The sequence below is a fragment of the Cupressus sempervirens genome, chromosome 8 (genome assembly GCF_028749045.1).
Source record: "Cupressus sempervirens isolate cs-2001-9-10 chromosome 8, ASM2874904v1, whole genome shotgun sequence".
Taxonomy (NCBI): Eukaryota; Viridiplantae; Streptophyta; class Pinopsida; order Cupressales; family Cupressaceae; genus Cupressus; species Cupressus sempervirens.
Window position 1 is genome coordinate 398,730,448 of NC_143125.1, and position 27,972 is coordinate 398,758,419.

At 38.7% G+C, this 27,972-nt stretch overlaps 1 protein-coding gene across 1 annotated transcript in view; it reads left to right on the forward strand.

The window, feature by feature from the left end:
- Positions 1 to 27,270, forward strand: part of LOC149542964 (endonuclease/exonuclease/phosphatase family protein) — a 47,516-nt gene extending 20,246 nt beyond the window's left edge. Inside the window, exons 2-5 of the mRNA XM_089797895.1 lie at positions 18,465 to 18,655; positions 18,808 to 18,918; positions 26,048 to 26,380; positions 26,530 to 27,270. Of these exons, the coding sequence (XP_089654021.1) occupies positions 18,465 to 18,655; positions 18,808 to 18,918; positions 26,048 to 26,380; positions 26,530 to 26,784 (890 nt within the window). The 3' untranslated portion in view covers positions 26,785 to 27,270. The remainder of the gene's footprint in view (positions 1 to 18,464; positions 18,656 to 18,807; positions 18,919 to 26,047; positions 26,381 to 26,529) is intronic.
- The last annotated feature ends 702 nt before the right edge of the window (positions 27,271 to 27,972 follow it).

Below are 27,972 nucleotides of genomic sequence, written 5' to 3' on the forward strand. Positions count from 1 at the left end.
CTATTCAATGGTCTTGATGATCTTCATCAAGATTCTCATACACATTAGAGAGTATATAGGTATTGTTGATGTTACTGGCTTCAACATTAGGATGCACTCCTTTTCTGTTAATCCCATTTTACCAAGGTAGCTCTCAAGAAGCTTCGTTCATAGTGTTGCTTTGCTAGCACGTCCAAAGAGTGGAAGTCCCAAAAATTTCTTGGGGAATTTCCCCAACCTAACTTTGAGAATTTTACTAATTGGAAGTTGCTTACTCAAGTCTGTGTCGAAGAAAATTACTTTTGATTTGTGCCAATTCATTGTGCGTGTTGGTAGACCACAATAATTGTCCTATGTTTCCTTCATGCATCTAGCCTCCTTGAGTGAAGCTTCCCCCATCAGTACTTCCAAACCTTGTGCAATGCTGATACCTTTCCATCTTCCTTCTTTCCGCCTCTTGGTAATCAATCTACCCAAGAATTCTGGAATAATAATAAACAATGCTTGAGATAAACCTGACTAATACCTCGAGAAGGCTCAAAAAAACCTTGAGGGTTGTCGTTCACAAAGACTGAAAACCTTGTTTTACCTATACAATTTATCTATGCTATCCATTTCTCATTAAAGCCAAAACATTTGAGCACCTCTATAGAAAGGAGCGGTTAACATGGTCATATGCTTGCCTTATATCTAATTTAACCATCATTCTTTCTGTTTGAGCCTTCTTGACATAATGAATCGCTTCATGCGCGATAATAATATCTTCGACAGTGGATCTCCTTGGGACAAATCCACTTCGTTTCTTTGAGATTAGGAAGGGTAGCAAAGGTTGTAGTCAATTGACAATCACTTTGATGACTTTGTATGCATCCTCAAAAGCCATAGCCACTTCTTTCTTTGGAACTAAAGTAATGAAAGTGTTATTGACATCCTTGCACATATAAGCCTTCGCCCTTGATTCTTCCACCCTCTTAGAAAGATCAGAATTTGTTAACTCCCAAGATTTTTGAAAGAAACTAGCAGAAAACCATCCAACCTTGGTGCTTTATCACTCCCCAAAGAAAAAAGGGCAGCTTTCACTTCCTCCAGAGTTATCGGTTTCAACAAAAGAGAGTTTTGTTCTCTGCTTAGGGATAATAGCCTCAATCTCATCCAAATGAAATCTTATATCATTGTCCAAAGAAAGGAGTGTGGAGAAATACGTGATTGGCTCCTTGTTGATATCTTCCTGCATTGTGTCGAGTGATCCATTTGCATCCTTGATCCCATTGATTTTGTTTTTGACACGCTTCTCTTTGACCGAGGAGTGATTAGTATCCCATTGATTTTGTTTTTGACACGCTTCTCTTTGATCGAGGAGTGATTAGTATCTTGTCCCTTGCTTTGAGCCAACATTCTTTGGATTTTTGCCTCTAGTATAATTCCTCCTAAGCCAAAATTCCTTCAATTTCTATTAGTTACTTCTTGTTGTGGAATTTAAATTCTATCATTTTGTGCTTGATTAAATTCAGTTTCAGATCTTCAAGTTCTTTCCCAATCCTTTCTTTTTCTGCAAATATCTGTTTTAGGAGATCTTAATCCATTCCTTCGATCTTCCTTTGACGTGTTGTATTTTTTTAAAGTACCTTTGACCCTTCCATAGTAGGAGTACCCTTCCACTAACAATCTTTGAGTTGAAGGAGATTATGATCACGAAACCACATGGACTCAAATCTAAAAGGGGAGTGAATGGGAACAATATCGTTTTGAAAATGGAGAATGATTTGGAAATGATCAGAACCCTGAGAGTGGCAAAATGAGGGAATCAAAGATGTAGGAATAATCTTCACACTTCTCGATCACAAAATAGCGATCCAAGTGCTCCGCAAGGTTTGAGAAATCCTTCCTTCTATTTATCCATGTAAATTTCCCTTCCTTGAGAATGGGCTCCTCCATCTTGCTCTCGAAAATAAAATTTCGGAAATCAGATTGTATCATACTGAAAGCCTGTTTGCCTCCACTTTTATCAGATGATCTCCTTGTAGCATTAAAAAAAATGCCCAAGGATTGTATACACATGCTGATCTGGTTCCACACTATTCTTTTTTGAGAAGTTGCAGTTAGGCCATGGACATTTAGGAGGAATATATCTTTATTGGCCCTAGCAATGTGCACTTTTAGCAGTTGCAATTGTAGTTCCTTGTTGACTTCTTGAACATTCACTTTTTTGGGTTCCATAGGATTGCCAAGCCACTTGATGCCCAATTGCATCCACACAAACACATAACCATTATTGCCATATTCATAGCAGTTCCTCAAATTCGTGCTTTACTAACTTTGGTTCATGTATCAATATGATATTTAGCTTATCTTGATCAAAACATCTTTGACAAGTTACCTCTTGTTAGAGGTATTGCAACCACCAACATTCCATAATAAGGCCTTTAGGGCTTCTCCGGAAGGGTAAAGCCCTTCTTGGAACATAGCTCCCTTTATCCTTTGGCTCTACCAACCATTTCCAATCAATATTTTATAGATTTGTGTCCTCTTTTATGTGTTTCACCAATCATGACATTCTTTTGTTTGGTTTATGTTTGGCCCATTGTCCGCTTGTCCATAATATTCTCTTCATCAGAGCTTAAATTTCCATCAATCCATGAGAGACCAGTGTTCTTCTTATCCAAAGTATTTTTGTTTGCTTGGTGTCTATCTAGCATGCTGTCTCTCTATCTTCATGCATCCTATCTATGATGATTTTACCATCTTCTCAAAGACAAGATACTCACCATTTTCAAAAGATGGAATATCAGAGTCTACTTGTGGATGAGCCAAATCTTCTACTCCAAAACTTAGTGGCATTATTCCTTCTAAGCTTTTTGCACCATAGTTCAAAATATCTCAAATATATTTGTGATAAGTAAGATTTATCGCATTAGTTTTTGGCTCTCAAGAACTAATGTCAATCTCATCCGAGATAAGTAAGATAAGTGCATAGAAGTTTCGAAATATTGTAGAGAAACTCGATAAAATATCGATGATGTTTCTCTATTTTATCGCAATAAATAGAAAACTTATCACCTTGTGACCCATAAAAGGGAAAAACAAAATTTTTTATTGGAAAAATAGACTTGAAGAGGAGAGAAAGGGCAAAGAGGAGAAAGAAGGTTCCATTGGATTGGGAAAACAATCTTCAAGTTCTTGATATTTTCTCAAGAAGTTTCCGACTTGTCTCCAATATTTTCTGCTATCTTTTTTGTTTTCCCCTTGGTGATAAGTTGTCAATAACGATATTTTGAACTATACACTATTACCCAAATTAGGAGGTGACTTTGTCGAAGAATGTTGTACATCCATTTCAATAATTTTTTATAGGTGGAATACTTTACACTCATTGCCATCTTTCCAACCTTGCTTGTCTTCAAATTGGGGCTTCTCCACACTCATTGTAGTTGTAGGTGAAGTTTGCAAAATCTTTATTACCTTAATGTCTAAGTTATGTGATTATCGCTATTCTCATCAAAGTGTATAACCACCTCATCTGGGAGAAACCCAATGTTCCTTCATCTTGCACCTTCATCAAATCCTGCTCATTATCTATCGTTAGCCCATTGCATATCCTTTTTCCATTCTGCATGTTTTGTCTAACTTCCTTATTTGGTTCCTTTGTATTTCTTTTCAATAATTTCTTGTTGCCTTGTCCTATTTAGTGGGTTCCAAATCAATATAGGTCTAAGATGGATCATTTAGAGTATGATCCTCCTTGCATCTACATCATCCTTTGGTCTCACTTTTACTGTTTGTTCATCCAATTACCCCTTCTGTGGATGATTTTCTCGATGATTGCATCATGAACACCGTCTTTTCCTTTTCCAAACTTAGAGCACTCCCATTCTATGCTCCCTGAACTCCTACAAGCTTTACACTTGTCCATATATTCCTCATCTTCTATACCTTGTTTCCAAACCCCTACATTTAAGATCAACTCAATGTACTTAGGGAGCTATTGATTTGGATACCACTGTATGCATATTTTGGCATACATACTATAATCTTTATTTTCTACTTTTTGCCAAACCATTAGAAATTTTCCAAGTTTGTTTCAAATCGCCCTTAGTGTCTCCATCTCCCAATATTCAAAGGGGAGATTGTAGAGTCATCCAAATAGGGTCCTCATAGATGTTGACTGTCAAAGGATTGAAGTCGGGTTCCTAGCCTTTGATAAAATTCCTTATTACACCCACCATATATGGTCCATTGTTGAGAATCCATTGTTTCACCTACCTAGTTGCACAAAGTACTATTTAAAAAGGCATTTGGGAGGGGTTTCAAGTCTACTTGAAAAGGCAGAGTATCTATGCATCACTTTTTTATTTTCATAAACAAACCTTCTTTTAACCAAGATAAAATGTCATCCCAACAATAGTTGTCTGCATTGACCAAGCCTTGAGGGCATTGGTCTCGAACAAAACATACCTTTGAAGTGCCTTCTTTAGTCGTAGCATCCTTTCTTGTCGTTGAAGTTTGAGTCTCCTTTGGTCACCACACCTTGTTTTCCACTTTGCTCCATTTGGTAACATCTCTCTCTGAAAGCCTTTTTTACTATGTAGGGTAAATGGATAGTTATTGCATTAAGAGACTAGAATATGACACAGACAAGTTAGTACTTTATTCATATAAGCAGAGTATACAATCACAAGTACAATGATGATCCATAGTTCAATTAGAGGATGTACATATATATCCCGAAGGGTTGACTCAACCATCATGCAACCTTTCAGACACTAACTAATCCCTTCGGCTATGTTTAGACTTTGCCGACAACATCATCCCCTCCAAAAGAAAAGTCGTCTTTGGACGACAAAATAAAGACAACTAAGTACATCAAAACAGGACTAAGAAGAAGAAGGGTGCGTCCCTGGTGGTGTGGGTGTAGTAGCCTTCAACTGTGCCCGTAAATCTAAAGCTCTCTTCATCAACTCTCCTATGTTTTCGAGCTGCACCTCTTTTGCATTCGACTACATCTGTAGCCGACTATCAGCTTGCTTTGCTTCCTTCAACGGAGATAAGAATGTTGCCTTCTTTGATTCCCTCTTGGCAATTAGTGCTACCCACTCTGTCTCCCAAGCTGATTGTTGTGTAGCCAAATTGGCTTCTAAAGCCACTAATCTGGTAGCTGTCTCCTCTTGAGCCCTCTCTCCTGCTACCTGATTTGCTTGACTCTTTTGTAGAGCATAGTATTTATCTCGATACACTTGTACTATCTCTCGCGTCAAGTTCTCCACTTGGCTCTCACCATGAGCTCTCTAACAGTCCACTCCTGCCTCATCTCTGGAGTCTTTGTGCTAGGCCACCCTTGTGCCTTGGAGCATACTGTAAAGGTAGCTGGGCAACCGACTCGCATGAAAGATAGAACCTGCTCCAACTCTTGCACCAATGTCTCTAGTACATGTGTCTACGTCGAAATCACAACTTGGCGACCTTGAGTCACCATGTTAGTTAAGTATGCCTCTACATCCTCCCCCATGGTTGTCGAGGGGCCTGATGTGGACTGGTCATATGTGGCCATCGCTGTCTCCACTGCCTCTAACATCCTCTCAGTATTGCTATCTGTCGGAGGTGGAGGTGGTAGCTCAACTTCCCAGTGGGGTGACTCTCCTCCTGTAGAGCTATAGGATCCATCTCTTGGGATACTTCTCATAGGTGAGAGAATACTAGATGTCGACACTACTAGTTTGATGGTAACCTTCGACTTAGATACGCACTCAAGTCCTACGTTGCACTCGCCTTACTAGTACCTTCACTGGTAGCCAATAATGCAGTATCTATAGTGACCACATCATTTGAACCAACTACCTCTAGTCGAACCTGAGGCGCCCTCGAACTCTTAGATACCTCTTGTGCTGGTATCTCCATGACCTCGTCCAACAAGGTTGTAGGTGGTGACGGGTGAGACTGTTTGTAATATAGCCACTGCCTCCGCAATGGTTGCGGGTACTAGCGAAGCTGCTAATGTGAAAGAGTCATCACTATGGGCTGCTTGAACTATCCAAAACCAGGAATATGCGTACCTATAGGAGCCAAATGAGATGTAGCTGAGAGGGTAGGTCGTGGGAATAGTAGTAGTGTCGTGGTAATGACTTCCACCTCCTCGTCATCCTCCATTTCCTCTTCCTCTTCGTCCGTCTCACTATCGTCAAATGACGTCTCTTGCCGGTTGCTATCTGTATTCCCATGTTCTGAGGTTGCACCCAACTCTTGCCTGGGTTGCTTCTTCCCAATCGTGGCCTTCTTCACGCTTATGGCCTTCTGCCCGGCTGGTGTGTCTAAATGCTTCCACTGCATGATGGGAGGCTCACCTGGAGCAAGTAGGCCAGGCTTGACCTCTAGCTTGTCAAGGGGGATCATCCGCGCCGTAGCATCAAGGAACAATCCAATGGCGAAATGAGGCATGTAAAATGTCCGGTGTTGTAGTGCCATGAACTCATACATGCGTTCCGCCAGTAATGTTGCCTAATCAAACACCTTCTTGTTCATGATACCATTCATCATTGCTACTTGCGTGAAGGAAATATCAGATGCGTGGCTCGATCCTGTGAGCCTACTTTTAACTGAGTCCATGAGGCAGCGCCGTTGTCCTTCCTGAATATTAGACTTTTTCAGTCCTCTGCCTTTAGAATTGTCCATCAATGTTTCTTTTTCTGGCTGAGACAATTCACCGCACACAAGTTCTATCAGGCACGCCTTCACCTCTCTACTTAATTTCTTCGGTTTGCCATCGATTTTCTTGCCTCCTTGTGCATGTCTGGGTATGCCAAATACGCTAGTGAAGTCTAGTGTCTAAAGTAGATTACCAAGTCTCGCCCTAGGTAGGAAAATGAGTTGGTTTTGGAAAACTGGTCATAAGTATCTACCATCATGCATAGAAAGCCTTCATGCTCACGAATGTAGAAAACGGGCATTCGAATTGCCCATTCTACTTGCGCCTTTCTTATGCTATTCTTTACTGGGTGATCATTAGGGGTATCCTGCCACCATTTCCTGCATTACCCCATTCAGGCCTTCGAAAGGTATGTTTTCCAGTGTGAGTTGCTTTGTTGTAGCCGCTGCCTGTGTTGGCTATTTGCCCTTCTTTTTGCTCGTGCTTGTGCCTCCTGCAACTCGGACGCCTGAAGGCAATGTCTTTCACATTTGATTCATCCTCTTATTGGTAGCTGAGTCCTCTTCCTACCTTTTCTTCCACTCTCTTCCCAGCTGACTGCATAACGGTCTTCTCTTTTGTCTTTTTGTTTATAGGAAAGAGGTTAGGTTTTTGCTTCAACTCCTCACAACTCCTTTATACTACTTATTTCTAAAGCTCTTGATGGTTCATGGTTTGACAACTTGGCTCTTGACTGCTGTTTGTATGGCTCCTGAAGCCAACCCCACTGAGTTTTTTGCTAATGTACAATACTGCTCCTCCAAGTCCGTGTTTTTTATTCTTTTCCTTCAATGCTCTTGTATGGTTGCTTACATTACCTTAGGTGTGTACTTGCTCTATCTGGCCGTATAGTGCTTCAAAAGAACCTCTTCTTTCCTTAACTCATGGCCGTACAATACAATATTCCTGTTGCAAAACTTTCATCGACTGTACAAACCCATATCCACGATCGTACAACACAAAGCTATGTTTTTCCTGGTCGTACGATACATACCGTATTGTGATTTCCCATCTCCTACCGAATGATGTTTCTTGCTTGTTGTATGATGTGCTTGGTAACTATTTCCCAGTCTTGTCTCTTGTAGTCGTACGGTGTCTTTTTGTGGCCTTCTTTAATTGTTATGTAGGGGCCGTATGGTGCTTGCTTTATGGCTGTCCTTTGAATGGTTGAAATGGTTCGTTTAAAATTATTTTTCTAGCCTTTTCATTCTGTACGGCTTGTACGGTGTCTTCTTCTGTAAGCTCTTCATTCACCTTCGCCTTCTTACTGTATGGTTTATATGGTGCCCTATTCTTCGTTTGCTTTTGGAAGTCAATTGAGTTGTCCATGTTTGCCTGTATGGTGTTTTCTCAATGTCTTTATGGTCCTTTTGCTTTGTATGACTGTATGATATCTCTTTGGTATTTTGTGCGATATACATTTTATCCTAATCACACATTTTATTGTCCCTTCATTTTGATTGCTTTCCCCTTAGTCATTTTCACTACTATCTATTTATTTACCTATTTATATATTTTATATACATCTATATTATTATACATATATATTTTTTTTGAAAATTTTACTTGAATTGCTATCTTCCTACGCTTCATTCCTCTCATGGTAAATCTTTAACGTCGAACCATTTATTGGGTTGACCACTTCCCTCCCCTCCAACATCCAGAGTTTGATCGCTCCGTTATCACCAACCTCACGGATCTTGTATGGTCCAACCCACTTCACTTTTAATTGACTCGGTTTGATCTCATTACACCTGTTATATTTTAATACTAGTTGGCTTGGTTGGAATTTGTTCAGTTTCAAGTGCTTGTCATGCTAGACCTTGCGTCTGCTGTGAAAATTTTGTCGCCCATTGTGCTTGTAGTCTCTGTTTGTCAAGTTTGTTAAGGTTATATAACCTCTCCCTGAGACTCTCCATGTCTCCCAACTTGTTTTCAATTGCTATTCGTAAGCTTGATACCATAAACTCTGCTGGTACTACGGCCTCCTGACCATACATTAATTGAAATGTAGTGTGTCCCGTGGTGACCTTGTAGGAGCTATGGTAAGCCCATAACGCCGATGGCAAATTCTCTTCCCAATCTTCACCTTCAACACTGCACAATTTATAGATCATTGAAATAAAGATTTTGTTTGTTGATTTTGCCTGTCCATTTGCTCTTGGGTAGTACGGGCTTGAAAGTGAATGGTAGATTTTAAATTTTGTTGCAAGTAGTTTGATGACATGGTTGACAAAATGCCCTCCGCGGTCGCTTGTCAGTTGAATTGGTATGCCGTACCTTGTAATGATTTGTCCATAGATGAATCTTGCTGTACTGAGTGTTGAGTTATTTGGTTGGGCCCGTGCCTCTACCCACTTTGTGAGGTATTTCGTTGGTACGATGATGTATCGACATCTTCGGGCTTTGCTTACCTTCAAGGGTCCAACAAAGTCCCCTCTCCATCGTTCAAACAATTTCTGCGCATGTGAGGGGTTTAGGGGCATAAAATTCCTTTTCAGTGGTTTTTTGGCTCTTTTAACTTGTGTCACATCCAACGACCCACTCCTTGGTGTCGTGTACGGTAGGCCACCACAATCCTGCAAGAAGTATCTTGCACGCAATTTTGTTCAACCCCAATATGTCAAGCCTGTGGGCCCTTTATGTGCTTCTTTCAATACTCGGTATTTCCTCCTCAAGAACACATTGCCAAAGGATATTGTTGGGGCCCATCTTGTATAGTAGCTCGTTGATCAATTGGAATGTTCAGCTTCTCAGTATGAGTTTCCGTCATTCATTTGGTTGCATTTCCCCAGGGAATTGACCTGTTGAAAGATACTCTCCAATACTTGTGTACCACGATGGAAGTATGACAATCTGAAACAACTGTGTATCCGAAAAGTCATCATTGACTCCCTCAGGTGGTTCCCCTAACTTGATTCTGGAGAGGGGGTCTGCGCTCACATGACTTTTCTCGAGCCATACTATAATCTTAAATGTGAATTCTTGTAGAAGAAGTAACCATCTACTTATCTATCCCTGAATGATTTGTTTATTCACCAAATATAGCAAAACTTGATGGTCTATGTAAAACACGAACGGGTTAATAGTAAGTAGTGCCTAAACTTTTGCACAACATATACCATTTCAAAAGCTTCCCTCTCAGTCGTGCTGTAGTTCTTTTCTGCTTCCGACAAGAGTCTACTTGCAAAGTAAATTGGATGGTCTAATCCATGATCACTTGTCTACGCTAGTATTGCTCCGATGGCAAAATTTGATGCATCAACATGTATGTGGTATTCCTTGTCCCAGTTGGGGTAAGCTAGAATAAGTGTTGTGGCTAGTTGTGTTTTCAACCCCTGGAAGGCTTCATCCTGTTCTGTTTCCCACTTATAGGGTTCTTCTCTGCAAGTTAGTTCGTCGAGAGGGTAAGATATTTTGGCAAATTATTTAATGAACCTTCTGTAGCACCTGATGTGTCCTAGGAATGATTTTACTTCGATTACATCTGTCGAAGGTGGCATTTCTAATATCACTCAAACCTTATCTGGGTCCGTCTTCAAGCGTGCCTTGCACACGATGTGTCCTAGTAATTTTCCTTGGGGCATCATGAATCTGCACTTCTTATGGTTTAGTGCTAGTTGTGCCCGTCTGCATCTCTCCTTACACTCCTTGAGTGCAGTCAAGTGCTTGTCCTCGGCGTTGAAAAATTAACCTATCGTCCAAAAAAGATTTAAAGTTTCCTATTGACATCTTGTCGAAGATATGCAGGATGATCCTTTGAAACATTGCCGGGGTGTTGCATTGACCAAACGATATCCAGTTGTAGGCTTAAACTCCATCTTCCACTACAAAGGTTGTTTTGAGCTTATCTTCCTCGACAATGGATATCTGATTGTAGCTAGAAAATCCATCCATGCATGGGTATATTTTGTGCCTGGCAACTTCCTCCAACATACTTCTAGTAAATAGTATTGGGAATGGATCCTTAAATGCGTTCAAACAACGGAAATCCACGCATATTCTTATTTGAGTGGTATCCTTTTTCAGTGATATCACAATTGGAGACATTCACTTATCTATATTTGAAAGATAATGCTTGCATCGAGCATTTAGTTATTCTCGTTCGTGACCTGTGCAACATAGTTTTTATTCATGCGGTATGGTCACTTCCATATGGGCACTCCTTGTATCAGTGGGATTCGGTGGACACATAAATCTGGTGGCACTCCCTTTAGGTCTTTGTACGTCCATGTGAAAACATCCTTGTACTCCATGAATATTTTGAAGGCTATTGCTTTCAATACAAGATTCCAATCATCTCCCACAAAAAATGTTTTTAGGGTTGGCCTCATCTCGTAAGTTCATAGTCTTCACCATGGGTTCTTCATATTTAATAGGTTTCTCATCGCTGAATGTATGCATAGGTGTTTCATCTATCGGTGCCTCCCCTTCCCTGACTTCTCTTCCTTCCTGCATTAGCCAATGGAGTAGGTCATTCACTGAGTCCAAGTCGTCATTGTTGAATCCTCCTAGTTTCAGGATTCCTTCTTCATTGGGTTCCATCCTTTTCTTTCCTTCATCGTCTCCTTCTTCACCTTTGGAGTATGACGATGCCACATTCTCCCACCATCTATGTGTGTAGGTCAATTATGAACCTGCGACCCTCTCTTTCCATGGAAAGAGTGTTCCTTTTCCAGTTAAGTTTCACCTTTGTCTGTACCAGCTAGCCACTTCCAAGGATGGCATCGTAACCTTTCCTTTTCAGCGGAATGATCACAAAGTCGAGTAGGAAGGGTTGTGTCCCGATTGTAACAGTTTGCGCCATTAAAGTCTCGAGAGGTTTGATTCCGTGTTGGTTGGCTCTAAGAAGTTGGAATGTAGGGGGCCATAAAATTGGTTGTCCCAACTTCGTCCATGTTTCCTCAAGTAATACATTTACGCCCGACCCTCCGTCTACGATGGTTTTTGTTAGGATGGTTCCGAGGATACCTATCTCAACTACTGCAGGGTGTCTTCCTATGTTTAGTGCGAGTAGCATTGGGTCTGTCGTGGTAGCCTCGCTTCCACTGTGGGTGTGCTTCCTTAACTCGTCCATTGCCTTTGGGGTGGTTTCATGTTTAAAATTGTTGTCCGTAATTGAGGCATTGCAAGGAGAAGTTCATCTAATTTCATAGGAACCTTAGCATGCATTACCTGTCGTATAATGTTTTGTTCTGCTTGGTTCCTCCTTGAGGTACCCGCGGCATCCTTCGTTTGCATCTTTTCAGCCACCATCTATTTTTCTATTTCTACTTTTGCCAGTTGCATCCTTTTCTTCTCCCCTTCAGGATCTGAGTATGTTGCCTTTTTTGCTTGTGCACAAGTGATTGCTATTGTTTCTTCCTCACATTTTTTTGTAGTCAACAGGTTCACCTTGGGCTCAGGGCATTTCGAGTCATTGTGGTCTCTAGGGCCACACCATCTGCACAATAGCTGTGGTATTCCCTTCGTAGTACAATCTTTGGTGAAGTGGCCCCATAGATGGCATGCGTGGCATTGTATCATTGGCTGTCCAGTTGGATCATATTGTATTCGATTACAGCCCCTGTTATTGTTGTTGCCTCCTCTTTTGTGTCAGTTGTTGTTTTGATGCCGTCCTGAAGTTGCCGCATCATTGTTTGTATTTGTTCCCGTAGCTCCCGAGGTGGATACTTATTGCATCAATAGCACTTGCTAGTGACCTTTTGTTTTCATATTGAACGGGCATTCTTTGGTGGAATGTGCTGCAATTTCGTAGATATTGCAAAACTGGTTCTTGGGGCAAGAGCCCTTTGTGTGGCCCTCATTCTTGTAGTCCCACACCATAGTTCCCCTTCTCTGTTTTGGCTGGGTTCTTTTTCATGTTTTTAAATTCTTTCATCGAACACAACATATCTTTCTGTAATGCTCAAACCTTTTTATTTGATTCCTCATCGTTGCTTTCGGAGGACGAGTCTTTCGAATCCAAATATTTGTCTTCCTTCTTTTGTCCGGTTTTGTGTTCGCTCTCTAAGTTCGTTGTGCGGTTATATGCATCAATGTACAATGTTGGAGGTACTATTTTTATCTTTTTCCATAGTGTTAGTTGTAGCCCTTCGACAAACCATTGTTTCTTCAACCCATCTGCTGGTGGGCTTTCCATCTTTTCCACTAGCTCCTTTAGTCTCCTCGTGTATACGCGAACTGTCTCATTCTTTCCTTGCTTTGTACTGTAGATTTCCGCTACCATCTCAATGTCATGCCTTACTAATCAAAATTTTGTTGTAAATTCTTTTTTGAGTTACGCCCATATGGCTAGCTTCTTCTGGTTGATGTCCAAAAACCAATTGATTGCTACACCTCTTAGGGTAGTTGGAAACTGTCGGATCAAGCCATCTTTATCCATTAGGCCATTCACAGTCCATATCGTTTCACTCATTTTACAGTGTTGAACTAGGTCGATCGTCCCATTGCCAGTAAATTTAGGTAGTTTTTCCTCCGGTCTTGCCATTGTTATCTTTTTCTTTGTTCCGCCTGACTTTTGTGCTTGTTGTGCACCTGCGTTGTTCTGCGCACCGGTGTTGTTCTGTGTACTCATGTTGTTTTGCGTACTCGCATTGTTCTGCACAACTGCGCTACTCCGGACGACCGCGTTACTTTGTGATGCGAAGAGTTCTTCTATAAGCAAGGTTGTTTGATTATTGAGTTGTATACATTCATTTGGTGTATCTAGGACGAAGAGTTCACCCCATGCTCGTGCTCCTTCAACACCTCGAGTTTTGCTGGTTCCTTTTCTTTTGTTTGGATTCTCTACCCTTGGCGTATACAAGTTTAAAAACTCCTCCCTCGCCTCTTCAACCAAATTCAATCTTTGCCGCATCTCCTCGAGTAAGTCCTCTGTACTTCTTAGTCGGTTAGGCAAATGTACTTTGTCAGTCAGTGCTCTTGTGGCACCACCTCAGTACCCGTCGATGAGTTGTTGAAATTCATGCCTCTGTTTTGCCTGTAGCATGAGGATTAATGCTTCTCGTGTTGTGTGCACATCATCTTTTTAAAATCTTTTTTATTTTGATAGTTATTGCATTAAGAGACTAGAATATGACACAGACAAGCTAGTACTTTATTCATATAAGTAGAGTATACAATCACTAGTGCAATGATGATCCATAGTTCAATCCGACGATGTACATATATATTCCAAAGGGGTGACTCACCCGTCACGCAACCTTTCAGACACTAACTAATCTCATCGGCCGTGTTTAGATTTTGCCGACAACAAGCCTTTCATAGGCATTGCTTGTCCACCGTTGACGTTTGTCACTTTGATCCCACCGAAAGTTGCCTCGAAAGGCTTTCTTGAAACCATTTCCTGCTTTATTGCCCAAAGTCAGGTTTTCCTTTTGCTTGATTCTTCTTGGTGACTTACAAACAGCCCCTGTATGATTTTTTATGACTCACTATAGGTCTTGATTCCACCTATGTCCAAAATCGATCTCCCCATGTCCAAAATTGATCTGACTTCCTTGCAAAATCCTTCCAACAACTCTTTCCTCTGGCCCTCATCGTCAAAATTGATCATAAACCAATTTTTAATAGAAGGGGACATGATAGGATCTAATCATTGCTTTTTTCCTTCTCACGTCCCCTTCCTTGGTGTAGTTCTCTTGGATACAAAATTAGCCTATTATTCATCCTGATAGGCTAGTGTATGCTCAGAATGGATGCTTAGCAGTTGCTTGGTAAAATTAATTATTTAATTCTTCAATGTTGGAATTACTCAAACATTAAGAGTGGCATTGGTGTATTATTGCAAAGTTAAATATATTATATTTTATTTCAATGCTGAAGGCTATATTTAATGTAAGGTGTTGTTAATATAGTCTACAACTCCTTGCACCACTTGTTATTTCATTTTCGCTGACTATGTAATGCTCAAGAGAGCTTGTGTTTGGTATTGACATGGGAAGGTAGGTATCGAGAGTGATTCATGTTGAAAGGATTTTATCAAACCTAGTTTGCATTGCCATCACTGGGACTGCATGGTATCAAAGACTCAAACTTAACTTTTGGGAATACTAGTTGGACGTAAACCCAGCTTGATCGAATGGATTTGCATAGGGTTCACCGAAGAGCTTCATTAGCAGTTTGGAAAGAAAATTACAATAATACTGGTTGATCAGTTCCAAGTGTTTTGGTGCGGAGAAAATCTCGGAGAGGAGTAAGGTCTGGGAGCAGGGTGTTGTCATGACCAAGAGTGACAGTTAGACCATGGATGGGAGTTGAGTGGGTTGTGGTGCCAATTGTCTGTCTTGCGTGACCTCTGTAGTGTGAGAGAAAGATGCAGAACATATATTGAATCACTGTGCAGAAGCTCAACCAGTATTTGTCTGTAGCAGTGGATGCATGAAAACAGTGTTCATGTGGGAGCTTGAAGGAGGCCACAATCATTAATTGAGCTACCATCTCCACTCTCAGTATCGGTGCCAAAACTTTTCTAGGTGCCACAATTTATACAGTCTGTTCCTTACTTAATTCTGTAATATTTCCATTAAGTAGAACTTTGGTGAGGAGCTAAGTTGTTTTGAGCTTGCGTGTGGGTATTGGCTTGCCCAAATTAAACTCAGAACTGTATTTGTGACTTATTTGAATATTACAGTTTGTTCTTATTCTATAATGTCCCCTTTTCTGAGACATTAGAGAATTAATAGGCCAAAAATATATTAAAATTGACTATAGAGGACTTCATACAGAAATATTAAAGTCAATTTAATATTGTTTAAGGGGTCAATAAGAGACACAATGGCAAGAAGACAAGGAGACACGGAAGGGAAGCTGAAGGGTCACTTTCTGAGCATCAAAAGAGGAAGTGGCATGCTTGGTTTATAATATAGACTTTATTTTCTCTTAGAGAGTTATTTGGAAAGCTGCAGCTATCATTTAGACTGAGGAGGGAAACCCTCTTGCCAGCAGATAGTGGACGCAACCCCATTGTCTGTGGAGATGTCATCCTAGTTGTCTCATGTGTACTTACAGAGTACAGGTTCTTTCTTAGTTTTCCAATCTGACTGTAATACTATGTTTAAGATTGAATTTTTGATAACTGATTATTGTATTGCTGATGTATAATGCAGTAACATATTCTGAAGAGTTTATATGAGCATTTCTGGTCATGCTATTGTATTGCTGAATATTATAGAAATTTCTGAGGTTTTCTATATGCATTTGTTGTTTATTTTTCTGGTCACATTTGAAAGTTTATTGCATAAGCAATCTGTTTGTATTCTGAATTGTGTTTTCGAGATAAGTTTGGGAGAATATCTGGATAGGATATTACATATTCCTGTCTAAGTTTTGAAAGTCTCAGTTATTTATTTCTGTCATGAATGTAACTTATGTGGACAAAGTTTCCAAATTATCTTTTGCAAATGATAGACTGCACACTTTATATTGAGCAGGGATCCAAATTCATCAGTAGACTTGACACTTAGTTTGTCAGGGATTCACCATTTTTATCCCACAGTTCCATCTTTGGTTAAAACTATTTCAAAATTTGAAGTGAAAGATTGAATGGGAATATTTAATTCCACTAAAAGTTGACACAGTTACCTTTGTTGTTTATCTCCTCCACTTGCCCTATGTCCATCAGTAATCTTGGTAACAGTGGAAAACACATCCTCACTGGTTGATATTTGGTGGTTTCTTCTTCTCCACAGTTTCACAGCTTCTTTTTTGCGTTTTGCTTGTAGAGCTCTTTTCACTCCAAAAGGTAAAGAATAGCTCCCTTTTATAACATCTCTCTTAATTAATGTCTCACCTATTCCCGTTTCTCACATGTGATGCTTTTCCAATGCTATTTCCTTCTGGCTGTGGTATTTCTTTCCTCAGTATCAAGCTTCTGCATTCAGTCTTCTACCAACATCTTTTCTAAGATTATGATTTCTTGAATATAGTTTCCTACCCGAATGGTTTAGGTCAGTGAGATGAATCTGCACACACTGGCACTAGGATGCATTCTCTTATATACTCCTTAAAGTGGTGAATGAGTTATTCTTTGAAATTATTAGTCACCTAGTTTCCCTTCTAAATGATTTAGGTTGTTGGAATCTGTGCAATACCATTTGTCACATGTGCTAGAAGATATTTTAGGGAAGTATCCTGTTCTCTCCTAAGATGCCTAGTCATTTCATCTTGCACTTATTCATTCTCCTGTGGAAATCACAAGGATGTGTGTTGGCCCTTTCATGTGAAGAATGACAAAGTTACAAGTAGGAGAAATTTTTTCACAGCAAGTAGTACTGGGATGGGTGACCTCCTGGGAAGTCTCAGTGCTTCACCTCTGTGAGCATCACCTAGATCCAATGAGTGCTAAGTGTTCCATTTAATCTTATGAGAGATGGATTCGTGTTGAATCACTACTCATAAAATATGGGTCAATGAGTTTACTACACTGTTAAATCCTGATAGCAATATCACAATTTGACTGGCTGTGGAAAAATATCTCCTACTTATCAATTGATGAGCTTAAGGGGCTTTCTAATAAATGGTTCATAAGGTACAACACTCGTTGAAGGTTTTGCAAATGGGGTTGCAAGTGGAGTGAGTTTAACCATGGAGGAAACTCTGTACTTAAGTGCACTCAAGCTGGAGTAGTATCGGGATGGGTGACCTCCAGGGAAGTCCCGATGCTTCACCTTTGTGAGCATCACCTAGATCCAATGAGTGCTAAGTGTTCCTTTTAATCTCATGAGAGATGGATTTTTATTGAATCACTACTCATGAAATATGGGTCAATGAGTTTGACTCAAAAACTACACAGTTAAATCCTGATAGCAATATCACAATTTGACTTGCTGTGGAAAAATATCTTCTACTTGTCAATTGATGAGCTTAAGGGACTTTCTAATAACTGGTTCATAAGGCACAACACTTAGTGAAGGTTTTGCAAATGGGGTTGAAAGCAGAGTGGGTTTAACCATGTAGGAAACTCTATAATTAAGCGCGGTCAAGCTGGAGTAGTACTGGGATGGGTGACCTCCTAGGAAGTCCCGGTGCTTCATCTGTGTGAGCATCACCTAGATCCAATGAGTGCTAAGTTTTACATTTAATGTCAGGAGGGATGGATTTGTGTGAATCACTACTCATGAAATACGGGTCAATGAGTTTGACTCAAAAACTACACAGTTAAATCCTCATAGCAATATCACAAAATGACAAATTTGTTTGTCTTCCAAAATTTCTTCTTGTATATTGTGAAAAAACTATTTATTAGAGGCCTTTCTCACATAAATTTACTTATGTTGTTGTAACTAAAAGTCGGATCATGTCATCTAAATATACTTGAGGATGAAAAGTATACTTCCAACTTATTTTTCCTTGGGGTACAAAAAACTATTTATTAGAGGCCTTTCTCACATAAATTTACTTATGTTGTTGTAACTAAAAGTCGGATCATGTCATCTAAATATACTTGAGGATGAAAAGTATACTTCCAACTTATTTTTCCTTGGGGTACAAAAATTGTGTCTTGGAGGATAGATCTTTAAAAAAAGATCTAAACTAGAAAGAAAAAACAAGCCTCATACTTTGTCTAATTTACACAGTCACTTGCATTTGTTAAAGTTTGCATCTCTTCTGAGCAGTAAGATCACACTGTGAATCAGAAGCATACTTGTTATTTGTACATTTATCAACCAACTATTCTTTGTCTTTTTTATGAAAAGTGGAATTTTTTTAAAGAGATTTGCTAGGCTTTCTTTGTGTTATTATTATGATTGTTGATAGAACTTGTGCACGGTCTGATCATTTGACACTGGTGATTTATTTTCCTCAGTTGAAGAAGTTCATGATTCTCCTGAAATTGGAAATTCGAGTTCAGCAAACGGAAGCAATAGTGAGAAGCAAAATGCTGTGGTCCTTCTGACATACAATGTCTGGTTTCGAGAAGACTTGGAGGTGCATGCAAGGATGAATGAATTAGGGAACCTCATTGAGCAACATCAGCCACATTTTATTTGCTTTCAGGTAGAGTTGTGTTTGTTGTCATTTCTGTATTTTTACATGGTACATAACTGATATGTTCATTTGAATTTTATTGTTTGAAGTACCTAAAGTTCAGTTATTGTATCATAGTTTTCCTTATATTCATTTACACAAAGCTTGAACTTTGGCAATAGGAAGTTACTCCCAATATATATGAAATTTTTCGACATTCCAATTGGTGGACGAAGTACCAGTGCTCTATTTCTCCACAATCTGCAAAGATGCGAGCATATTTTTGCATTCAGGTAAGATCTGTCTCTCTTCCTCTCTTTGTGGTTCATCTTTGTTTGTTACCACCTTTGCTTCAATGATGATACATTGCTTGGTCATTTCATCGTTATAATAGTATGCATTTTCTTATGGCCAGTGCATGAAAGTTTTTTACAGTAATTCATTGTTTGATTCATATTGATTCAATCTTTATACCATAAAGCAAAATGATGTTAGGATTTACTGATTATCCTATCATTTTTGCTGCATTTTATAGCATGAATGGCCTTCGGAAAGAAAAGAATGTAATTCATAACTGTGATAATATGCAAAGTAAATATTCTTGTACTTTATGAATGGTAAAGGTCAGATGGACACACAGATGAGGTTGTGGGCTTTCAATGCACCACACGTTTAGCTAGATGGTCAATTCTCCTTCTGTGACTGAATTCCTCTCCAGGTATAGTGGACATAAAGCTATGTTTTATAGAAATTTGTGCCATCAAGACACGGTCCATTAGGCTGGGAAACTCTTCCAAGACTACATCTGCATAAATCTTTGCTAAGGAAGTCATGACCATAGTCATTGCAGATGCAATCTAAAGAGTGTCCTTTTTGCAAAGAAAGCAAAAGTTGATGTGCTATCAATGGTATCGATGTTTTTTAGATTTTTCTAGATCATTTAAATAAAATGAGCTGTTATGTGACTCAATTCATGAAACATAAAAATAATTGGTAGTGCCCATATTTTCAAGTACAAAAAGTCATGAGAATATAGTTAAATTGCCTAATCCTAGCACAAATTGTGATTGCCTCTGCCCCCTTTACCTTTGTAAGTGACATTTAAGCAAGCCTTAGGTATCATTCAATTCAAACATTCATTTGCAACTTGTCATCTATCTTTACCTTTCTTTAGCATAGTTGGTTCACACACCATGGTCTTGACCTCTTAAAGGCTAAATCTACATGTGCAAGGTACTTGATCATTGTTTTTTAAGAGTTTATTATATGCCTTTGGGATCTCTCCCTCACAAAAAGCTTTATGTTTTTATTTCTTGTACTTATTGTCACTTTTGTTGTAACCGGAAATTTTGGCCTTTGAGATTGACACATTGAAGCCAGACTTGTCTTGATTTTTTGCATTTTCTTGGAGTTGATATTTCAACAAACAAGGTGTTCCTCTTTCTTCCTCATTCATCGTTTATGATTCTTTATTACTCATTTATGTTATTATATTAGCTAGATTAGAGGCCTTAGGGCCATTCTGATTTATTGGTATAAATTTTAGGGAGCCTAAAGCAAATCCTCTATCTTCTTTGAGTTTAATTTACATTTTTCTTTTTCTCTTTCTTATCATTTCCAATTGTAATACAATATATCTGCACATGCTGTAGATTCCAGTACTTATTGTGCCAATGATTCCTCTGAAAGCTATGCCATTGACCAATCTGAAAAAGGGAACCTGTAAGATGTTCTGTCCATCCAATGATTGAACTGATGATGATGATCTAGTTATTCAACCCTTTTCTTAATGACAGCCATATGAAAACCTCCTTCCCTTTTTCCTTGAGCTTCACCCTCTTAGCTTCCAATCTAGCTTGTTCAATCAATCTGCCGGAGATAGTTTTGACCATGGCTGCATTTGTTCCAAATTTTCAGCTTTATTTGATTGCAAACATACTCAATGCTCAGGTGTAGAATTCCAATCAGTTTCCTTCCTCTTCTACAAACAATTCCGATCCATTTCCCTGTTTTGCTAGCCTTTCCAAGTCTTTTCCGAGTCTCCTTTACTTGGTTCTGTTTTGTTCCAGCTTTTAACATAGTTGATCACCAGTTAAAATCAGATTTTTGCAGCACACTCTTCCCATATTCAAAGTATTTTTGTCCCCATTTTTGCATACCAACTTTGTTCTAAGATTCCTCCTCACCTTTTGACAGTGTGTTTCTATTCCAGTTATCACACTCTTTGCTTCTATAACTCGTGAGACATTTCACAAATCAATATTTGGTTCTTTTATTTCTAAGAGCACTTTTAAGTCTTTGACAGAAATTTGACATGAAAACAATATTGTGGTTTTCACCAAGATTGGATCCCAACCAACCTTATGTGCAACCTGCAGAATATCAATAACTCACTCACACCTTCACTGATTCCGCCCTGGATTGGTACCTTTCATTTCCGAGCCATTGAACACAATCAGTTGATGATCTCCCCACAGCCTTCTGAAAAGAACTTCAGCTCGATAAAATTTCCCAACACAACTTGTGTCTTAAACAGAAATTCTGACATCAAAATAGTATTGTAATTGCTGACATCAAAACAATATTGTAATTCTCACTGAGATTGGTTCGCAACCACCTTCAATGAAACCTACAAAATACTTCACTTGCACCTTCACTTGATTAGACCTGGATCGACACCTTTCATTTTCTAGCCATTGAACACAATTAGTTGATGATCTCCTCACAGGTTTTTGAAAAGGACTTAAGCTTGATAAAATTTCCAAAGATAATGTGGAGTAACAAAATAATGGGTCTATCAGAAGTTCATTTGATAATGGATCTATCAGTATTCCAACACCTTTTGCCCAACTTTAGATTTCAGCGATTAACCATACACTTGCATAAAAAAAACAAACTAAAAAATAAAGTGCATAACACAAAGAAACTCACAACACCATATTTTGTTAACTAGGGAAACTCCAGCCAAGGGAAAACCCCGGTGGGGATGGTACCCGCAAAATTGCGCACTAATAAAAAATACCCTGTTAGGAGTCTATTACATACATTTAGTACATCTACTCTTGTTAGAGGACTAGACCTTGTTCGAGGTGTCCACCATGTTAGGAGTTGTATTATAAAAAGAGCTCACTGTTCATACAATGAATTACAATCTATATAAGAGATATAGATACTGTACAAAAACTAACTATACTGATATCTTCAATATCTGATTAGTGCTTCTGTGGTCCTCACATCTGATCATGCCCATATAACCTTTGGTTGAATTTTTCCAAAAAAACATACATAAAAGTTTGCATAACATAATCATAGCATAGTATAATCGTGTGTGTGTGTGTGCATATCCAAAAAGTCTTCTTATATACCCTTTTCATTTTACCCTGTCCATTTGGCCTGAATGACATAACATGTTACACTTATCAAATCCTTTTATCACAATCTGCTGAGGGTAAACATCTAGGACGTCATCCCACGATACTAAGTTCTTGAATTGACAATTCAATTTCATAGCCCAATAATCTGTTCTTTGCCTCATATTTTGACTCTGCGATATTAAACCGTCTTAATGCTTTTCATCCAAAACTTCCTCCAACTGACACACTAACATAAACAAACATATGTATATCATATATACTCTCTATTATATCATATATCAAAATTGTGGCCATATCTCTGTTTCCAGTGAAGCTCGCTGACAGCCATTCCTTGTGATAGACAATTTCTTCATCAAACCAAACCAAAACTTTACCTTTACTTCATGTGACCTTAACTGATAATAGTGTTACCATAAATCATAAATGACAACATCCATTGATCTACATTAGCCAACTTGCTAACAGCTATGCCAAGTGAGATCAATAGGAACCTGCCATTCGTAAGTGTGCTCGTAATCATGGTTCATGTGAACAATAGATTCATTTTCTCACACCTGAAACTTATCATCGAATTCTCTTGAAACTTTCTTGAACATGTTTGTTCACCGTTAGCCTTCTGCCAAGATTTATTTGAGTTTCTTCCTTGGAAATCTCTCAAGACTAGCAATCTTTTGTGGTGTGTTTTGGGAAATCATAAAAGAATGAAACTTTAACAGAGGGTATATGCAAGATTACTATATTACCAGAAACGAGAAACGAGAAATGTTATTGCGATGGAAATGTGATGAGAAACATAATTTTTAAAGGTCGCCTTAAAAAACGGATATATACATATATAAACTATTTTAAAAGTATATATTTATTAATAAAAATTTAATTCTTAATTTTTTTACAGACTAATATTAAAAAGATTTTTTTTTAAAACTATTAAAAAATAATCTCATTTAATATTAAATGCAATAATTAAAAAATACGCTAAAATAAATTTAAAATATTAGTTTATTAATAATTAAATAAATAAATATATATATATATATATATATATATATATATATATATATATATATATATATATATATATATATATATATATATATATATATATATATATATATATATATATATATATATACACATATATATAATATTAAAATCCAAGTTATAAATAATTTTTTCCTAAAAAATTATTCTGTTTTTGATCAAGTAAAACAGGTTTTGAAGGGTGCTTGAAACCTTGTACAAGTTTAAAGATTTTCAATAAGTACAGAAGCAAAAGTACAACAGACAAACGAGAAACTGGTCACCCCTCAAACAAAGGGTAACCAAGGTGACCGAAAAGCCCTATCACCAGCCAAAAACAAAGACCCAACTAGAGGGCAAGAGATCGAACTGAGAACTAGATACTACAATGGATCTCACGATTTGCCCTTTGTTTTAGATCCTCCCTTGCACGATCGGAGGTTCATTTCTAAAGGAGGAGCAGATGGCTTAGTTTTCTTTCCTTTTACCACAGTCCAACCATCCTCCACCTTAGCTGCCTCAGCAATCCAATCCCTAGAAGAAACTGAACAATGTAGCCCAGTGGAATCAAAAGTAACAACAAGCTCCCTAGGAGAGCCTGTAGCCAGCTGGCCCCCAACAGGACCAGGAGGAACATCCGATATAGGGGCAGGGGCAGGGGCAGGAGAGGGAACAAGGTCTTGGCCCCCGACAGGACCAGGAGGAGCATCCGATATAGGGGCAGGAACAGGAGAAGGAACAGGGTCCTGACCAGGAGTTCGGGCTTCCTCTGCTATCACTGGCATTGAATGATCATCTGTAGGGGAATCATCCACAGGGTCATCCATAGGATCTAGAGGTGCATCCATGGACTTAACCATCGTGTAGTGCTCAGAAGATGCCCCTGACCACCAGGAAGGTGGTCGCCTTGATTTAGTCTTCACAGCAGCACAACGAGCAGCAATGTGACCTGTCTTATGACATTTTCTACATCGAAAACGGATACCTTCGTAATCCAATATTTGGGTCCAAGAGCCCCTTGAGGATTCCAAACAAACCATCTCTGGAAGGCCTTTTGAAAAATCCATCTCTACAAAAATTCGTGCACACGTCAAATGGAGAATATCCGAAGTGTCTGAGTCCACATATAAAAAATCACTGATAGCATCCCCAATAGCTTCGTAAACAGAATCTAACCAGAGATGCATCAGTAGATTTAGAATCCGGACCCAGATAGGGATCCTGTTAAAAGATTCTGTAAGCGGATTGAAATCCATATGCCACGGTTTGGCCATAAGTGGATATCTGTCCTGCCATGAAAAACAGTTATTGCACAAAATAGTCTTCCTGTCTTTAACGGTTTTAAACTTTATTATGAAAAATTCTTTAGCCATCAAAAAAATGTGGACATCACGGTCTAAGATTGGTTCCCAATGCTTGGTGATCCATGCATGAAGATTAGGAAGAGAGAGCCAAAAACCCCAAAGCGAAAAATAGCAGTGAAGGTAGAGAGCTCTTCTGCCGTACCATAAATATCATCAACTGTATCTGGATCTAAAGGTACCCTTATAGGGTTTGATACATTTACAGGGGAAACTTCACGGGGACGAGAAGGCCCAGCATGAGCAGCTTGAACAGCACCATGAAGACCCGCTTCGAATGCAGCCACATCGGCATAAGAGGGAGCCCTACCCCTTGAAGGCATAGGAGAAGCTGACCCAAATCCAGCTGAAACGGCCGCAGAAAGCATAAAGCCAGCAACCAACGACCCCAGCACACAGCAAAACGTGAAAGAGCACATGGCAACCAGCAGCTATACACGCGAACAGCCGGATTCCAAAAGTTTTCCAGAAATTGGGCTCAATAATGAGAAAAGGCAAAATCAGCGACTAGGGCACCATGACAGCGGACGGCAAGGGCACTCGGCAAACACAAGCACCTCCGACCCTTGCACACAGCAACCAGGATCGAGCAGGAGCAGGAGCAGGGGCTCAGGCGTGAGCATGGAGCCTGTGGCCACGGCTAGGACAGCGGACGAGCGCAGAAGTTCAAATAACAATTGTTTGACATAAAAAATTAAAAATTATTCTGTTATCTTAAATATATTACTCAATATTAAATGACATTCATAAACAAGTTAATAACTAATATTTTAACTTCAGATACATTATTACATTAATTTTGCTTCTTTTTATGTCATACATTAAAAAGTAATTCTTCTACTGACAGTGCAAGTTCCTCTGGTTAAAAAATAAAAAATCTTAGCGTTATCAGATATTTAATTAGTTATTCCAGATGTTTATAATTAATAAACGAAACTAATACTTCACTGCAGCCTATAATTTGTACCGTTAAAAAATAAATTGACAATTGTTTATCTACAAACTGTTTTTTCAACAAAATTAAACAGCCCAGAAATGACCGTTTCATGATGGGAAACCTGTTTCCGCCATAGAAACTCGAAACAAGGCTTCCCCATCCTGTTTCTGGTAACTAAGTGCAGGACCAATGTGCATTTGCAATCTCAATTTTGGGGATATAGACTATATCACGTGTTGGTTGAAACTTGAAATGTGTAAAAGGACATATGTTGAAGTGCTTGCAAGTAAGGAGAAGGTTTGTCATATTGTATAGATTCAGGAAGAGATTACTGAGAATTAACAGTTTTGCCTGCTCAGAGATATTGCAGTTAACCCGTGAAACCAAATTTGCAGTCGGCACACGTAAATTTGTAACAAATGGATTGAAAGTGTTGGCTTTATTTTGAATCTCTCAAATGCACCTTAAATTTACCATTATCCAATGCAAGTTTCCATTTCAAGGAATAATGAACTGAAATAACGAGTGGTTGTGTAGGGTTGCATGCAGTTTAGGGGTTACTCACGGTGGACTGATTTTAATGCTGATGATATATGAAGTACAAACCATAGTTACAAGAATTGTGGTAAATCTAAGCAGGAGAAAACATATTTCAGTTCTATTTTTGATGTATTAGCGCTAAATTTAAAGTTTGTTTTAACAATGCATGTTTTATATTTGTTGATAACAGCTGAGCAGATTACCTGTCATAAATTTCCAGCGAAGTCCGTTTAGAAATTCAATCATGGGAAGAGAACTGTGTCGTGCAGATGTGGATACATGTGGGGGCAAACAGCTAGTCATTGCTACAACTCACTTGGAAAGTCCCTGTCCTGCTCCTCCAAAATGGGATCAGATGTATAGTGCAGAACGTATCTTTCAGGCAAAGGAAGCTTTTAATGTTTTGAAGAATCTACCAAATGCCATTTTTGCAGGAGATATGAATTGGGATGATAGGCTGGATGGAGAGCCTCCTCTTCCTGAGGGGTGGTATGATGTTTGGGTGAAGCTCAGACCTGGCAAGGTAGGATAGTTCAAGCATCTGCTCTATTTTGAGGTGCTCTTTTTAGGATTTCTGGCTTCATTTTAATGTTAATTGAAACAGATATTAACAAACCCTGTTTTGAATATTTTATTCTGATGTAATATTGATTATTAGTATGGTTTTTGTAGGATGGCTGGACATATGATACTAAATCCAACCAAATGTTAACTGGAAATCGTCTCTTGCGAAAACGCTTAGATAGAATCTTCTGTCATTTGCAAGATTTTGAGGTTGAGAGCATTGATATGGTTGGGACTGAACCAATTCCTGGGCTTTTTCACAAGAAGGAGAAGAAGACCAGAAACCAGTCTCAAATTCTGTCACTGCCTGTTTTGCCAAGTGACCACTATGGTTTGCTCCTAAAACTAATATCAAAAAATTGACTCTATGTGCAGGAATCTTGAAAGTACCAACTCTCATTGCAACTTTGTACGCTTATTTTTTTATTAACTTATTATAACAGTATGTATTTTGGGGACAAGCATGACAATTATGGTACAGGAAGGTGTATTTTCTAAAATTGCAAGCTGGCAAGAAGAATGGATTTGAAGAATTAAGTCATGTACGTGGAGAAACTTGTTAAATGATACTGGAGTTCGGTCAGATCTCTATAGAGCAAGTTAAATGTATGCAGGGATACCGAGTCATGATATTTGTTTCTGCCAATTTCAGTTATTCATGGCTCTGAATCAGCATGTAATTACGAATTATAATGATTTTCTTCTAGTCATTTATTTGCGACTTTTTGGAAACCAAGGCAGTATCTAACCAGCATCTTGAGCATTTTTCAGTAGCCGGATGTTGAATTTTCTCATTAGGAAAACTGATGTATATGATCTTTAATGGATATTGTTTGGTACTGAACTAAACATGGTTTCTTCCTGTTTGCTTTTTTAACAGCTATTTACAGAAGATGTCTAGAACAGAATGTTGTGTAACTTCTTTGTTTTCAAAATTTATTATTGTCTTGTTCTAAATTGTGACAATATATTTAAGGTAGAGAGAGTCGACTGTTAAATAACCTTAGGCAGTAGCTGGTCAAAACTCAAAGTAATACTAACTGAAAGTGGCAAAGACAAGAAATAAAACGGTAGCAGTATTCCACCCTAACTAATGAATATGATTACTATTAAACCATTCAATGGAGGCCTACTTCAACCCCCACTTTATTCTTTCGAATCAGAAGCTTTTAGTTATAGTTGGTGATGTCTGCACCTCAAATGATAGTCCACGGTTATGAGGAGTTTGAGCGTTTAGTTCTAGACATCAAGGAGAGGGATACACAGCTGTCATCAGAGGTGGCTTATCCTGGTGATGTGAGCAAAGAAGTCTAATGATGCCATGATTGCGTACCTAGTTGGAGGTTTACCTATTAACAAATTGCAAAGGTCATTTTTGTATATTGCGGCAAGGGTAGGGTTTAAGAAAATGTTTGTAATCAACAAAATGAGAGATAGCAGTTGTAATTGTTGTTTTCATCTGTAGATGGTATCTTTAATTTTTGTTATGTTGAAGAAATTTTACAAATCATGTGAATTGCATTTATCCATCTTCTATCTTGTTCACTAGAT